We start from the raw sequence: 15344 nt of genomic DNA, 5'->3' as shown, positions 1-15344 counted from the left end.
CTGGAGGGAGTCCGGGGAAAAAGTCTGGAGCTGCCGAAGAGGCAAGAGACTTTTTCTTCCCTTTTGTTTCCTGGTGCGCGAGGAGAGGGCATTAAGAGAGCTGCTTAAAGAAGCACCAGAGACGGGCGCGAGCTGCGGCTAAAGGCGCGGACCCCGGAGACGGGTGTGGGACGCTGGGGCTGCTGCTGCCGCCGCCACAAGGCCTGTGTGCGAGCGCAGGTCACTGTCCACCCCGCCTTCCGGGGAGCCTGTGCACCCCGCCACTGCCGGGGTCCCGGGACCCAGGGACGGCTTTCCCGGGAAAGCGCACGGAGCGCCTCGGTCTGGTGCAACGTCACGCCGGCCTCTGCCGCCGCAGGCCTGCCCCACACTGCGTGCACCTCCCTCCCCTCTGCCTGAGTGAGCCAGAGCCCCCGAATCAGCGGCTCCTTTAAACCCGTCCTGTCTGAGCGAAGAACGGACGCCTTCCGGCGACCTACGCGCAGAGGCGGGGCCAGGTCCAAGGCTGACACCTGGGAGCTGTGAGAGCAGAGAAGAGACAGGGAAATCTCTCTGTGCAGCCTCGGAGGCAGCGGATTAAAGCTCCACGGTCCACTTGATGTGCCCTGCGTCTGTGGAGTGCATGAATGGACAGCGAATCATCCCAAATTGAGGAAGTGGACTTTGAGGACAAGATTTAAGACTTTCCCCCCTTTTCCTCTTTTTTCAACGAATTATCCCAAATTAAGGAGGTGGACTTAGAGAGCAAGATTTCAGACTTTTTGCCCTTTTCCTCTTTTTACAACGAATTATCCCAAATTGAGGAGGTGGACTTGGAGAGCAAGATTTTTGAGTTTTCCCCCTGCTCCCTTTTTGTGAATGTGTATGTGTATCCTTCTGTGTAAGATTTTCTCTGTATAGCTTTGCTTCCACCATATGTCCCAGGGTTCTATCCGTTTTTTTTTCAATAATTACTTTTTAATTTTAATAATGCTACTATATTTTATACTTTATTCTATTTTACTTTACCTGCTCTTTCTTTTTTTCCTACCTTCCCTTCCTCCCTCCCTCCCTCTGCCCCTCCTTTTCTTCTTTCTCTCTTTCCTTCCTCCCTCCCTCCCTTCTTCCATTCACTCTTCCTTTTTCTTTCATTCCTCCCTCCCTCCCTCCTTTCTTTCTTTCCATCCTTCCTCCCTCACTCCCTCCTTTCTTTCTTTCTTCCTTCCTTCCTTTCCTTCTTCCTTTCTTTCTCTCTCTCTTTCTTTCTTCTACTAATTCTTTCTTTCTACTTTTTCTCCCTTTTATTCTGAGCCGGGTAGATGAAAGGCTCTTGGTGCTGCAGCCAGGAGTCAGTGCTGTGCCTCTGAAGTGGGAGAGCCAACTTCAGGACACGGGTCCACAAGAGACCTCCCAGCTCCATATAATATCAAGCAGCGAAAATCTCCCAGAGATCTCCATCTCAACACCAGCACCCAGCTTCAGTCAATGACCAGCAAGCTACAGTGCTCAACACCCTATGCCAAGCAACTAGCAAGGCAGGAACACAACCCCACCCATTAGCAGAGAGGCTACCTAAAAACATAATAAGGCCACAGGCACCCCAAAACACACGACCAGACGTGGACCTGCCCACCAGAAAGGCAAGATCGAGCCTCAACCACCAGAACACAGGCACTAGTCCCCCCCACCAGGAAGCCTACACAACCTACTGAAACAACCTTAGCCACTGGGGACAGAAACCAAAAACAACGGGAACTACGAATCTGCAGCCAGCAAAAAGGAGACCCCAAACACAATAAGATAAGCAAAATGAGAAGACAGAAAAACACACAGCAGGTGAAGGAGCAAGATAAAAACCTACCAGACGTAACAAATGAAGAGGTAATAGGCAGTCTACCTGAAAAAGAATTTAGAATAATGATAGTAAAGATGATCCAAGATTCTATTTCCAAGATCCAAAATCTTGGAAATAGAATAGACAAAATGCAAGAAACAGTTAACAAGGACCTAGAAGAACTAAAGATGAATCAAGCATCGATTAAAAACACAACAAATGAAATGAAAATACTCTAGATGGGATCAATAGCAGAATAACTGAGGCAGAAGAACGGATAAGTGAGGTGGAAGATAAACTAGTGGAAATAACTGATGCAGAGCAAAATAAAGAAAAAAGAATGAAAAGAACAGAGGACAGTCTCCGAGACCTCTGGGACAACATTAAACGCACCAACATTCGAATTATAGGGGTTCCAGAAGAAGAAGAGAAAAAGAAAGGGACTGAGAAAATATTTGAAGAGATTATAGTTGAAAACTTCCCCAATATGGGAAAGGAAATAGTTAATCAAGTCCAGGAGGCACAGAGAGTCCCATACAGAATAAATCCAAGGAGAAATACGCCAAGACACACATTAATCAAACTGTCAAAAATTAAACACAAAGAAATCATATTAAAAGCAGCAAGGCAAAAACAACAAATAACACACAAGGGAATCCCCATCAGGTTAACAGCTGATCTCTCAGCAGAAACTCTACAAGCCAGAAGGGAGTGGCAGGACATAATTAAAGTGATGAAGGAGAGAAACCTGCAACCAAGATTACTCTACACAGCAAGGATCTCATTCAGATTTGATGGAGAAATTAAAACGTTTACAGACAAGCAAAAGCTGAGAGAGTTCAGCACCACCAAACCAGCTTTACAACAAATGCTAAAAGAACTTCTCTAGGCAAGAAACACAACAGAAGGAATATACCTACAGTAACGAACCCAAAGCAATTAAGGAAATGGGAAGAGGAACATACATATCAATAATTACCTTAAATGTAAATGGACTAAATGCTCCCACCAAAAGACACAGGGTGGCTGAATGGATACAAAAACAAGACCCATATCTATGCTGTCTACAAGAGACCCACTTCAGACCTAGAGACACATACAGATTGAAAGTAAGGGAATGGAAAAAGATATTCCATGCAAATGGAAATCAAAAGAAAGCTGGAGTAGCAATTCTTATATCAGACAAAATAGACTTTAAAATAAAGACTATTAGAAGAGACAAAGAAGGACACTACATAATGATCAAGGGATCGATCCAAGAAGAAGATATAACAATTGTAAATATTTAAGCACCCAACATAGGAGCACCTCAATACATAAGGCAAATACTAACAGCCATAAAAGGGGAAATCGACAGTAACACACTCATAGTAGGAGACTTTAACAGCCCACTTTCACCAATGGACAGATCATCCAAAATGAAAATAAATAAGGAAACACAAGCTTTAAATGATACATTAAACAAGATGGACTTAATTGATATTTATAGGACTTTCCATCCAAAAACAACAGAATACACATTCTTCTCAAGTGCTCCTGGAAGATTCTCCAGGACAGATCATATCTTGGGTCACAAATCAAGCCTTGGTAAATTTAAGAAAATTGAAATTGTATCAAGTATCTTTTCCGACCACAATGCTATGAGATTAGATATCAATTACGAGAAAAAATCTGTAAGAAATACAAACACATGGAGGCTAAACAACACACTAATTAATAACCAAGTGATCACTGAAGAAATCAAAGAGGAAATCAAAAAATACCTAGAAACAAATGAGAATGAAAACACAAAAACCCAAAACCTATGGGATGTAGCAAAAGCAGTTCTAAGGGGGAAGTTTATAGCTATACAAGCCCACCTTAAGAAACAGGAAACATCTCGAGTAAACAACCTGACCCTGCACCTAAAGCAATTATAGAAAGAAGAACAAAAAACCCCCAAAGTTAGCAGAAGGAAAGAAATCATAAAGATCAGATCAGAAATAAATGAAAAAGAAATGAAGGAAACGATAGCAAAGATCAATAAAACTAGAAGCTGGTTCTTTGAGAAGATAGACAAAATTGACAAACCATTAGCCAGACTCATCAAGAAAAAAAAGGGAGAAGAGAAATCAATAGAATTAGAAATGAAAAAGGAGACGAAACAACTGACACTGCAGAAATACAAAGGATCATGAGAGATTACTACAAGAAACTCTATGCCAATAAAATGGACAATCTGGAAGAAATGGACAAATTCTTAGAAATGCACAACCTGCCGAGACTGAATCAGGAAGAAATAGAAAATATGAATAGACCAATCACAAGCACTGAAATTGAAACTGTGATTAAAAATCTTCCAACAAACAAAAGCCCAGGACCAGATGGCTTCACAGGCAAATTCTATCAAACATTTAGAGAAGAGCTAACACCTATCCTTCTCAAACTCTTCCAAAATATAGCAGAGGGAGGAACACTCCCAAACTCATTCTACGAGGCCACCATCACCTTGATACCAAAACCAGGCAAGGATGTCACAATGAAAGAAAACTACAGGCCAATATCACTAATGAACATAGATGCAAAAATCCTCAACAAAATACTAGCAAACAGAATCCAACAGCACATTAAAAGGATCATACACCATGATCAAGTGGGGTTTATTCCAGGAATGCAAGGATTCTTCAATATACGCAAATCAATCAACGTGATACACCATATTAACAAATTGAAGGAGAAAAACCATATGATCATCTCAATAGATGCAGAGAAAGCTTTCGACAAAATTCAACACCCATTTATGATAAAAACCCTGCAGAAAGTAGGCATAGAGGGAACTTTCCTCAACATAATAAAGGCCATATATGACAAACCCACAGCCAACATGGTCCTCAATGGTGAAAAACTGAAACCATTTCCACTAGATCAGGAACAAGACAAGGCTGCCCACTCTCACCACTCTTATTCAACTTAGTTTTGGAAGTTTTAGCCACAGCAATCAGAGAAGAAAAGGAAATAAAAGGAATCCAAATCGGAAAAGAAGAAGTAAAGCTGTCACTGTTTGCAGATGACATGATACTATACATAGAGAATCCTAAAGATGCTACCAGAAAACTACAAGAGCTAATCAATGAATTTGGTAAAGCAGCAGGATACAAAATTAATGCACAGAAATCTCTGGCATTCCTGTACACTAATGATGAAAAATCTGAAAATGAAATCAAGAAAACACTCCCATTTACCATTGCAAGAAAAAGAATAAAATATCTAAGAATAAACCTACCTAAGGAGACAAAAGACCTGTATGCAGAAAATTATAAGACACTGATGAAAGAAATTAAAGATGATACAAATAGATGGAGAAATATACCATGCTCCTGGATTGGAAGAATCAATATGGTGAAAATGACTCTACAACCCAAAGCAATCTACAGATTCAATGCAATCCTTATCAAACTACCACTGGCATTTTTCACAGAACTAGAACAAAAAATTTCAAAATTTGTTTGGAAAAACAAAAGACCCTGAATGGCCAAAGCAATCTTGAGAACGAAAAATGGAGCTGGAGGAATCAGGCACCCTGACTTCAGACTATACTACAAAGCTACAGTAATCAAGACAGTGTGGTACTGGCACAAAAACAGAAAGATAGATCAATGGAACAGGATAGAAAGCCCAGAGATAAACCCACGCACATATGGTCAACTTATCTTTGATAAAGGAAGCAGGAACGTACAGTGGAGAAAGGACAGCCTCTTCAATAAGTGGTGCTGGGGAAACTGGACAGGGACATGTAAGTATGAGATTAGATCATTCCCTAACACCATACACAAAAATAAGCTCAAAAAGGATTAAAGACCTAAATGTAAGGCCAGAAACGATCACACTCTCAGAGGAAAACATAGGCAGAACACTCTATGACATAAATCACAGCAAGATCCTTTTGGACCCACCTCCTAGAGAAATGGAAATAAAAGCAAAGATAAACAAATGGGACCTAATGAAACTTCAAAGCTTTTGCACAGCAAAGGAAACCATAAACAAGACCAAAAGACAACCCTCAGAATGGGAGAAAATATTTGCAAATGAAGCAACTGACAAAGGATTAATCTCCAAAATTTATAAACAGCTCATGCAGCTCAATAGCAAAAAAACAAACAACCCAATCCAAAAATGGACAGAAGACTTAAATAGGCATTTCTCCAAAGAAGATATACAGACTGCCAACAAACACATGAAAGAATGCTCAACCTCATTCATCATTAGAGAAATGCAAATCAAAACTACAATGAGATATCATCTCACACCAGTCAGAATGGCCATCATCAAAAAATCTAGAAACAATAAATGCTGGAGAGGGTGTGGAAAAAAGGGAACACTCTTGCACTGCTGGTGGGAATGTGAATTGGTACAGCCACTATGGAGAACAGTATGGAGGTTCCTTAAAAAACTAAAAATACAACTACCATATGACCCAGCAATCCCACTACTAGGCATATACCCTGAGAAAACCATAATTCAAAAAGAGACATGTACCAAAATGTTCATTGCAGCTCTATTCACAATAGCCCGGAGCTGGAAACAACCTAAGTGTCCATCATCGGATGAATGGATAAAGAAGATGTGGCACATATATACAATGGAATATTACTCAGCCATAAAAAGAAACGAAACTGAGCTATTTGTAATGAGGTGGATAGACCTAGAGTCTGTCATACAGAGTGAAGTAAGTCAGAAAGAGAAAGGCAAATACCGTATGCTAACACATATATATGGAATTTTAAAAAAATGTCATGAAGAACCTAGGGGTAAAACGGGAATAAAGACACAGACCTACTTGAGAATGGACTTGAGGATATGGGGAGGGGGAAGGGTAAGCTGTGGCAAAGCGAAAGAGAGGCATGGACATATGTACACTACCAAACGTAAGGTAGATAGATAGTGGGAAGCAGCCGCAGAGCACAGGGCGATCAGCTCGGTGCTTTGTGACCGACTGGGGGGGTGGGATGGGGAGGGTGGGAGGGAGGGAGATGCATGAGGGAAGGGATGTGGGAACAGATGTATATGTATGACTGATTCACTTTGTTATAAAGCAGAAACTAATATAAATAAATAAATAAATAAATAACAACAACAACAAAAAAGATGATACAAATAGCTAGGGAGATATATACCATGTTCTTGGATTGGAAGAATCAACATTGTAAAAATGACTCTACTACCCCAAGCAATCTACACATTCAATGCAATCCCTGTCTAACTACCTGTGGCATTTTTCACAGAAGTAGAACAAAAAATTTCACAATCTGTATGGAAACACAAAAGACCCCGAATAGCCAAAGTGATCTTGAGAAAGAAAACGGAGCTGGAGGAATCAGGCTCCCTGACTTCAGACTATACTACAAAGCTACAGTAATCAAGACAGTATGGTACTGACACAAAAACAGATATATAGATCAATGGAACAGGATAGAAAGCCCAGAGCTAAACCCACACACATATGGTCACCTTATCTTTGATAAAGGAGGCAAGAATATACTGTGGAGAAAAGACAGCCTCTTCAATAAGTGGTGCTGGGAAAACTGAACAGCTCCGTGTAGAAGAATGAAATTAAAACACTCCCTAACACCATACACAAAAATAAACTCAAAATGGATTAAAGACCTAAACGTAAGGCCAGACACCATCAAACTCTTAGAGGAAAACATAGGCACAACACTCTACAACATAAATCACAGCAAGATCCTTTGGACCCACCTCCTAGAGAAATGGAAATAAAAACAAAAATAAACAAATGGGATCTAATGAAACTTAAAAGCTTGTGTACAGCAAAGGAAACCATAAACAAGATGAAAAGACAACGCTAAGAATGGGAGAAACTATTTGCAAATGAAGCAACTGACAAAGGATTAATCTCCAAAATTTATAAGCAGCTCATGCAGCTCAATAACAAAAAAACAAACAACTCAATCCAAAAATGGGCAGAAGACCCAAATAGACATTTCTCCAAAGAAGATATACAGATTGCCAACAAACACATGAAAGAATGCTCAATATCATTCATCATTAGAGAAATGCAAATCAAAACTACAATGAGATATCATCTCACTCCGGTCAGAATGGCCATCATCAAAAAATCTACAAACAATAAATGATGGAGAGGGTGTGGAGAAAAGGGAACCCTCTTGCACTCTTGGTGGGATAGTCAATTGATACAGCCACTCTGGAGAACAGTACGGAGGTTCCTTAAATAACTAAACATAGAACTACCATATGACCCAGCAATCCCACTTCTGGGCATATACCTTGAGAAAACCATAATTCAAAAAGAGTCATGTACCAAAATATTCACTGCAGCTCTATTTACAATAGCCAGGACATGGAAGCAACCTAAGTGTCCATCAACAGATGAATGGATAAAGATGATGTGGCACATATATATACAATGGAATATTACTCAGCCATAAAAAGGAACAAAACTGAGTTATTTGTAGTGAGGTGGATGGACCTAGAGACTGTCATACAGAGTGAAGTCAGAAAGAGAAAAACAAATACCATATGCTAACCCATATACATGGAATCAAAAAAAAAAAAGAAAGAAAGAAAATGGTCAGAAGGACCTAGGGGCAAGACGGAAATAAAGATGCAGACCTACTAGAGAATGGACTTAAGGATACAGGGTGGGGGAAGGGTAAGCTGGGACAAAGTGAGACAGAGGCATGGACATATATACACTACGAAACGTAAAACAGAGAGCTAGTGGGAAGCAGCCACATAGCACGGTGATCAGCTCGGTACTTTGTGACCACCTAGAGGGGTGGGATAGGGAGGGTGGGAGGAAGGGCGATGCAAGAGGGAAGAGATATGGGGACATATGTATATGTATAACTGATTCACTTTGTTATAAAGCAGAAACTAGCACACCATTGTAAAGCAATTATACTCTAATAAAAATGTTACCAAAAAAAACAGCTAAAAATAGAGCTACCATATATGATCCTGCCATCCCACTCCAGGGCATATATCCAGAGAAAACCATAATTTGAAAAGATACATGCACCCCAATGTTCACTGCAGCACTATTTACAGTAGCCAAGACATGGAAGCAACCTAAATGTCCATCAACAGATGAATGGATAAAGAAGATGTGGTATGTGTGTGTGTATACACACACACACACACACACACACAATATAATATTATTCAGCCATAAAAAAGAATGAAATAATGCCATTTGAAGCAACATGGATGGACCTAGAGATTAATATATTAAGTGAAACAAGACAAAGACAAATATCACATGACATCGCTCATATGTGGAATCTAAAAAAAAAAATGATACAAATGAACTTATATACAAAACAGAAACAGACCCACTTCTTTGTATCATTTTCAAATTTCTTCATCATTGTTATAAGAGTCTTTCACCTGCTTGGTTAAGTTATTCTTAGGTATTTTGTTCTTTTTGATGAGATTTTAAATGGGATTGATTTCTTACTTTCTCTTTCTGATAGTTCATTATTAGAGTACAGAAAAGGAATAGATTTCTGTATATTAAGCTTGTATCATGCAACATAAGCTTTCCATGTGACCCAACAATTCCACTCCTATTTATCCAAGAGAAATGAAAATCTATGTGTACACAAAGTAAACATGTTTATAGCAGCTTTATGCATAATAACCATATTCAAATAATCAAAAGCTGGAAATAATCCAAAATCCATTAACAGGTAATTACATAAACAAATTGTGGTATATAATGTTACTCAGCAATAAAAAGGAATACGAGACAACATGGATAAATCTCAAAAACATACTGAGCAAAAGAAGCCAGACAGAAAAAATATATACTATATGATCCCACTTACATGGAAATGGGTGGTCCACCCTGGGGACATGGGTGGTGGTTGGGATTTACCTGATTAGAGCACAAGGAACTTCTTCAAGTAATGGAAATATTCCATATCTTGGTTGTGGTGGTGGTTACATAGGTACACAAATTTACTGAAACTCTAGAATGACTATATTTTATTATATGCAAATTATACTTCAGTAAAGTTGATTTTTTGGTTAATTTGAAAGGAGCTCATTCCTAAGTTTTTAGTAAATGAATATTAAATGCTAAAACATTTTTTAAGAGATCCTGATGAAGCTGGGTTCTGTATTACACCTTGGGAGACTGATGTAGGTTATACCTAGAAACGGAATTACTAGTTCACAAGATACATAAATCTTTTTTTTATATATAAATTTATTTATTTATTTTTGGCTGAGCTGGGTCTTCGTTGCTGTGCACAAGCTTTCTCTCGTTACGGAGAGCAGGGGCTACTCTTTCGTTGCGGTGCACGGGCTTTTCACTGTGGTGGCTTCTCTTGTTGTGGAGCACGGGCTCTAGGCGCACGGGCTTCAGTAGTTGTGGCACGCGGGAGCAGTAGTTGTGGCTCACGGGCTCTAGAGCGCAGGCTCAGTAGCTGTGGAGCATGGGCTTAGTTGCTCCACGGCATGTGGAATCTTCCTGGACCAGGGCTCGAACCCGTGTCCCCTGCACTGGCAGGTGGATTCTTAACCACTGAGCCACCAGGGAAGTCCAAGATACATAAATCTTCAACTTTATCAGATATTGCCAAATTCCCCTCCCAAGTTGTTTTTGTTTAAAGTAGTTTCTACTCCTCATCTTTACTTCCTCTTTTTCATCTCAGTCTATCAAAAACTTTTTTCCATTCTCTAACAGTCCATTTGAAACTACTTTTACCAAGGTCTCCAAATACCTCAATTTCAAAATCCAACAGCCTCTTTTCGGTTTTAATCATTCTTGACCACTCAAGTCTCCCTTTGCTTTATTTATTTCACAATAACTTCTTACACTGAGGAGCCAAAAGATATTCCATGCTTCTGAAACTTTTCTCAAATCATCTCCGATGGGAGAGACTGACGTTAGGTGCAGCTAAACTAACTGGAATCCTCAGGCAGGGTGTCAGGAGGAAGATAGGCAGGCATGGGGCGGGGAGGAGACTTCAATGTCTACATGGGATGGTGCCACAAGTCCATAGCTAGGCTGCACATTTCAACAGTGAGAATACCTGAGTTTTACCACAGAGCAGCTTCTAGTGGGTGAGATGACAACCGAGATACTAGAGGTCGAGCAATACTGGTGGCACTTACTTTCTGTTACTACTTTTATACTTGTATTATAGATACCTGTGCCCTTGTCTTACTTGTGGGAGATACTCTCTTTGAAAGGAGAAATCATATTTATTAGCATCTCTGTATATGTCAAAACCAGGGAAGCCTCCTCATAGGTAAGTTTTTAGCCAAAAATATCTAGGCTGAGATACAGACATCTATAAAATTTCTCTAGGCTTAAATAATAATATTTTAAAATCAATTGTCTACTCATGAATAGTGAATATATAAAAATTGTAGGAAGAATAATAATCAGAATTAGTCTCATCATACAGCTGAAATAAAATTCATAAGATGTGTCAGAGGGCTTCCCTGGTGGCGCAGTGGTTAAGAGTCCGCCTGCCAATGCAGGGGACACGGGTTCGAGCCCTGGTCCAGGAAGATCCCACATGCTGCAGAGCAACTAAGCCTGTGCGCCACAACTACTGAGCCTGTGCGCCACAACTACTGAGCCTGTGCGCCACAACTACTGAGCCTGTGCTCTACAGCCCGCGAGCCACAACTACTGAAGCCTGCGCTCCACAACAAGAGAAGCCACCCCAATGAGAAGCCCGCGCACCACAACGAAGAGCAGCCCCCACTTGCCGCAACTAGAGAAAGCCCATGTGCTGCAACGAAGACCCAACACAGCGAAAAATAAATAAATAAAAATAAAAAAGATGTGTCCGACACAGTCATAGAATGGTATATACGTCATCTCGAACCATATCAACAATCGGTACAATGAAGACGAGGAAATCAGGATTCAGAGACATTAAGTAACTTGCCTGTTCAGGGATTAGACAGCGAAGCTAGGATTTGAATTTAAGACTGCCTGTCTCTGAAACCTAGGATCTTATACCGTCTTATACTATTTCCTAACTTCAAGAAGGGATAAAGCATCCAACCAGACAACAGTAATTAAAGAGACTGACCACAAATATGTCCTCATATAAAAATATAAAAATTCTAAAGTTTAAAGGAACCTCAGAGAACATCTACTCCAAGAACCTCATTTTACAAATGACACAACACTTTGCAGTCTCTGATCAGCCTTGGCTATTTCCACTACTCTCTGGTCTCCAATGTAAATACTACAAGGTTATCTGCAGATCCTTCCTGATAGCCTCAGCATAAATCAAATGAGGAATCATGGAAGAGCTATGTTTCAGTAAGTCATGGATGTGCTGAATAACTCCCCAAAATTGATATTTTTAGACTATAATAAAAAATAAAATTTTCCGTTACTTGCCTTATGCAGAATTTTGGTTACACAGAATTTGTAATACTGCTTTATTGCTACTTTGAACTCTTACCTTTGTGACCACAAGAAACATAGTATAGAGGAACATAAGAGCATGCCTTGGTATTGCCAGATTCTTGGTTTGCTGGAATGTGAAGATAACTGACCCCAGCAGGGTTACCTTGGCAGAGCTGAAAATAAAAAACATTTTAACTCAGTAAGTATTAAATATTACTTATCTCTATATTTCTCAAACAGTATTCTCAAAATATTAATTTAATGAGTTATTAATAGATGTAACACAAAAACGAGTTCTGTAAATATAAAGTTTTGGAAATGCTGAGTTACATAAAGTTAAATACCTTTCTTCACAGCATAAGGTATCAAAGTTTAGAATGTTCATACATACTGTGACTTTCTGATAAAGAGAGTACATTTCTATAGGTAATATTTCTGAATTGACTACATAACACTTTTTCACAAAGGATTTGAAAGTCCCACGTTCCACAGCATGATTTGGGAAAAGTATGTTAGCCCTGAAAAACCTTATAGTGCTAACCAAGCTTGGGTGGGATGGGGGATGGAAAAGAAAGCCCTGATTTGCAGCATTTCCTCATTTCCACGGTGTAAACACAGTCGCCCCATGGTATTCGCAGGGAACTTGTTCCAGGAGCCCCCACACTTACCAAAATCCACTGATGCCCAAGTCCGTGATATAAAATGATGTAGTATTTACGTAGAACCTATGCACATCCTCCCACATACTTTACATCATCTCTAGATTATTTACAATACCTAATATAATGTAAATGCTATGTAAATAGTTGTAATTACAGTATAAGTACTATGTAAACAGTTATCAGTACATGGCAAATTCAAGGTTTGCTTTCTGGAACTTTCTGGAACTTTTTTTCTAATAGTTTTGATCCACAGTTGGTTAATCCACAGATGCAGAAACCATGGATACAGAGGCCCAACTCTACTCCCACAGCCCACTTCAGGCTGCTGGGTGGAATGGCTCTCATAAAACAGTGTGAGCCAGCTCCAGCACATCACTTAGCTAACTCCAGCACAAAATACTAGCATTAGCCAATACATTAAAATTTAAAGTCTATAATAAGATGTTTATCTATTAACATATATAACAAGCACTACTTTCATGTCATATATTTGCCACATAAAGTATATCTCAGTAACAGATCATTTTCTAGCTCTTTATGCTTAAAACTAGAAAAAGATAAATAATAAACTCTTAGAATGCCATAGTATAAAATATGACAAATTTAAAAGCCCCTATAAACCATTCTATGAAAAATAAGTAGCTTGTTTAATCAGTACAAGCTAAGGATTGAGTTCAAAACAGTTAGGTTTGGGTAACAGGGGTTTGGATCTTGCCTACCAATAACTGGGCAGCATTCCTGTTTTAGAACAGTGGTCCACAAACTTTCTGACTGTGCATCTCTAGTGGTAAAAGTGTTTTAAGACACTCCTTAATATATATCAATTAATTTATAAATTATGTACATGTACAACTGTATCATAAAATGTACACCAAACTGACTTTTAAAAGGATGAGATAAAAAATAAGTAGTTAATTCCATTAAGACATTGTCTTAATGACCTTTGGCTACTCTGTTTCTAATAGTTTGGTTTCTGAACAACAGTGCCTCATCACGGGCATCTTAGCATACACATATTCTACTTTGGATTGTGTTCTCGTACAGCATAAATTCAGAAGCAATGAATCTGAGGAGCAAGGATTTTGTAAACAATAAATTGAAGCAGGGGATTGGAGCAGGGCTGGGATTTTTTAAGAAAAAGTCAATGAGATTGGTTACGAAGATCAGAATGCATTTAGAAAATTCTTAGACTTATTATATTAGTTTCCTGTGAACGTAGTAAATAAGCTATCTGCTTCCAAAATACAATGGTGGAATAAGCATAGGTAACAGCTATAAGCACTCCCATGCCAAAAGGGAGAAAATGGAAGGAAGAAAGTGATCACAGTCCTATGCAATTTCAAAATCCAGCAGGGCAAATCCCATTAGGTTTCAAGACCCAGGAATAATCTTCTGTGGCCTGAGGCTCCATCCTCTGAGTTTACAGCTCTAATCTCTGCATTCATGGCTCTGGCTTTTGCACCTGTGACTCCAGCCTATGGGTCTGGCCTCAGGTTTCTAGGCCCGCAGCTCCCACCTTAAAGCCATTCTTCCTTTTCCCTGAACGGTAGCACATATCAACGGCTAAAAATTTTATCAGTCTGTTTCTACCTGTAGAATTTTGGGAGTCTGACTTCTTTTATTTCATCTTGTCTCTGTCCCTTTCAGTCCAACCTGGCAGTGTTTCTGCCGATACAACACTTTCAAAAATCTTTTGGGTTTCCTATGCATGACACAGGGGATCCACGCCATCAGTCAAGATGGTCCTTCACAGATCTTTCCCGGATAATCTCATCTCTATTCCAGGCTTCTGCTATGATAGCTGAATGGATCCATGAATCACACGCCTAATCTCTTTTAACACTAGCAAAAGTTGTCCAGCCACACCCTTAACTTTCTCTCCACAGCAGGCGTTTCCTAAGAATGACTCTCCTAACTTTATCATCTTTTGCAATCTGGATAGGCTGAGAATTTCCCAAATCATCAAGTCTTGGTTTCTTTGTTTAGCAGTTATTCCCTCAATTCAACTCTTTCCTCTCACACTTCACTGTAAGAAGCAAGAGGAAACCAGCTCAGACCACCAACACTTTGCTTCTGAAACTCAACTAAATATCCAAGTTCGATCCTTACAGATTATGCTTTCCACACAACTGCAGCCATATAACTAAATCACCTTTCTTCCAGTTTCCAGTATCATGTTCTTCAATTCCTCTAAGACCTCACCAGCACCTCTAACATTCATATTTTTACCAACATTCTGTTTATTACAATATATGTATTCTCTAAGACCATACAGGCTTTTTCCACTATACAAAAGTATTTGGTAATAAATATATAAAAACATATATATATATATGCATACCCAAAATATCATAATGGATCCCAATGATCTCACCTGACAAACTGTTAATCATTCATTCATTCACATAATATTTGCTGTCTAATATGTGATAGGTGTTTAGGATATAAGAGCAATCAAAAAAGACAA

At 39.4% G+C, this 15344-nt stretch overlaps 1 protein-coding gene across 2 annotated transcripts in view; it reads right to left on the bottom strand.

Annotated features, from left to right (window-relative positions):
* The window catches only part of LOC309800827 (trimeric intracellular cation channel type B-like), a 112473-nt gene that overhangs the window by 53120 nt on the left and 44009 nt on the right, over positions 1-15344 (bottom strand). For both annotated transcript variants that reach the window (XM_082615155.1, XM_082615154.1), the window contains exon 5: positions 12271-12388. In XM_082615155.1, the coding sequence (XP_082471281.1) occupies positions 12271-12388 (118 nt within the window). The remainder of the gene's footprint in view (positions 1-12270; positions 12389-15344) is intronic.

This window comes from Mesoplodon mirus (genome assembly GCF_964341445.2).
Source record: "Mesoplodon mirus genome assembly, chromosome: 1".
Classification (NCBI taxonomy): domain Eukaryota; kingdom Metazoa; phylum Chordata; class Mammalia; order Artiodactyla; family Ziphiidae; genus Mesoplodon; species Mesoplodon mirus.
Note: the sequence above shows the minus strand (reverse complement) of the source record. Positions and strands in the feature narration are given on the sequence as shown.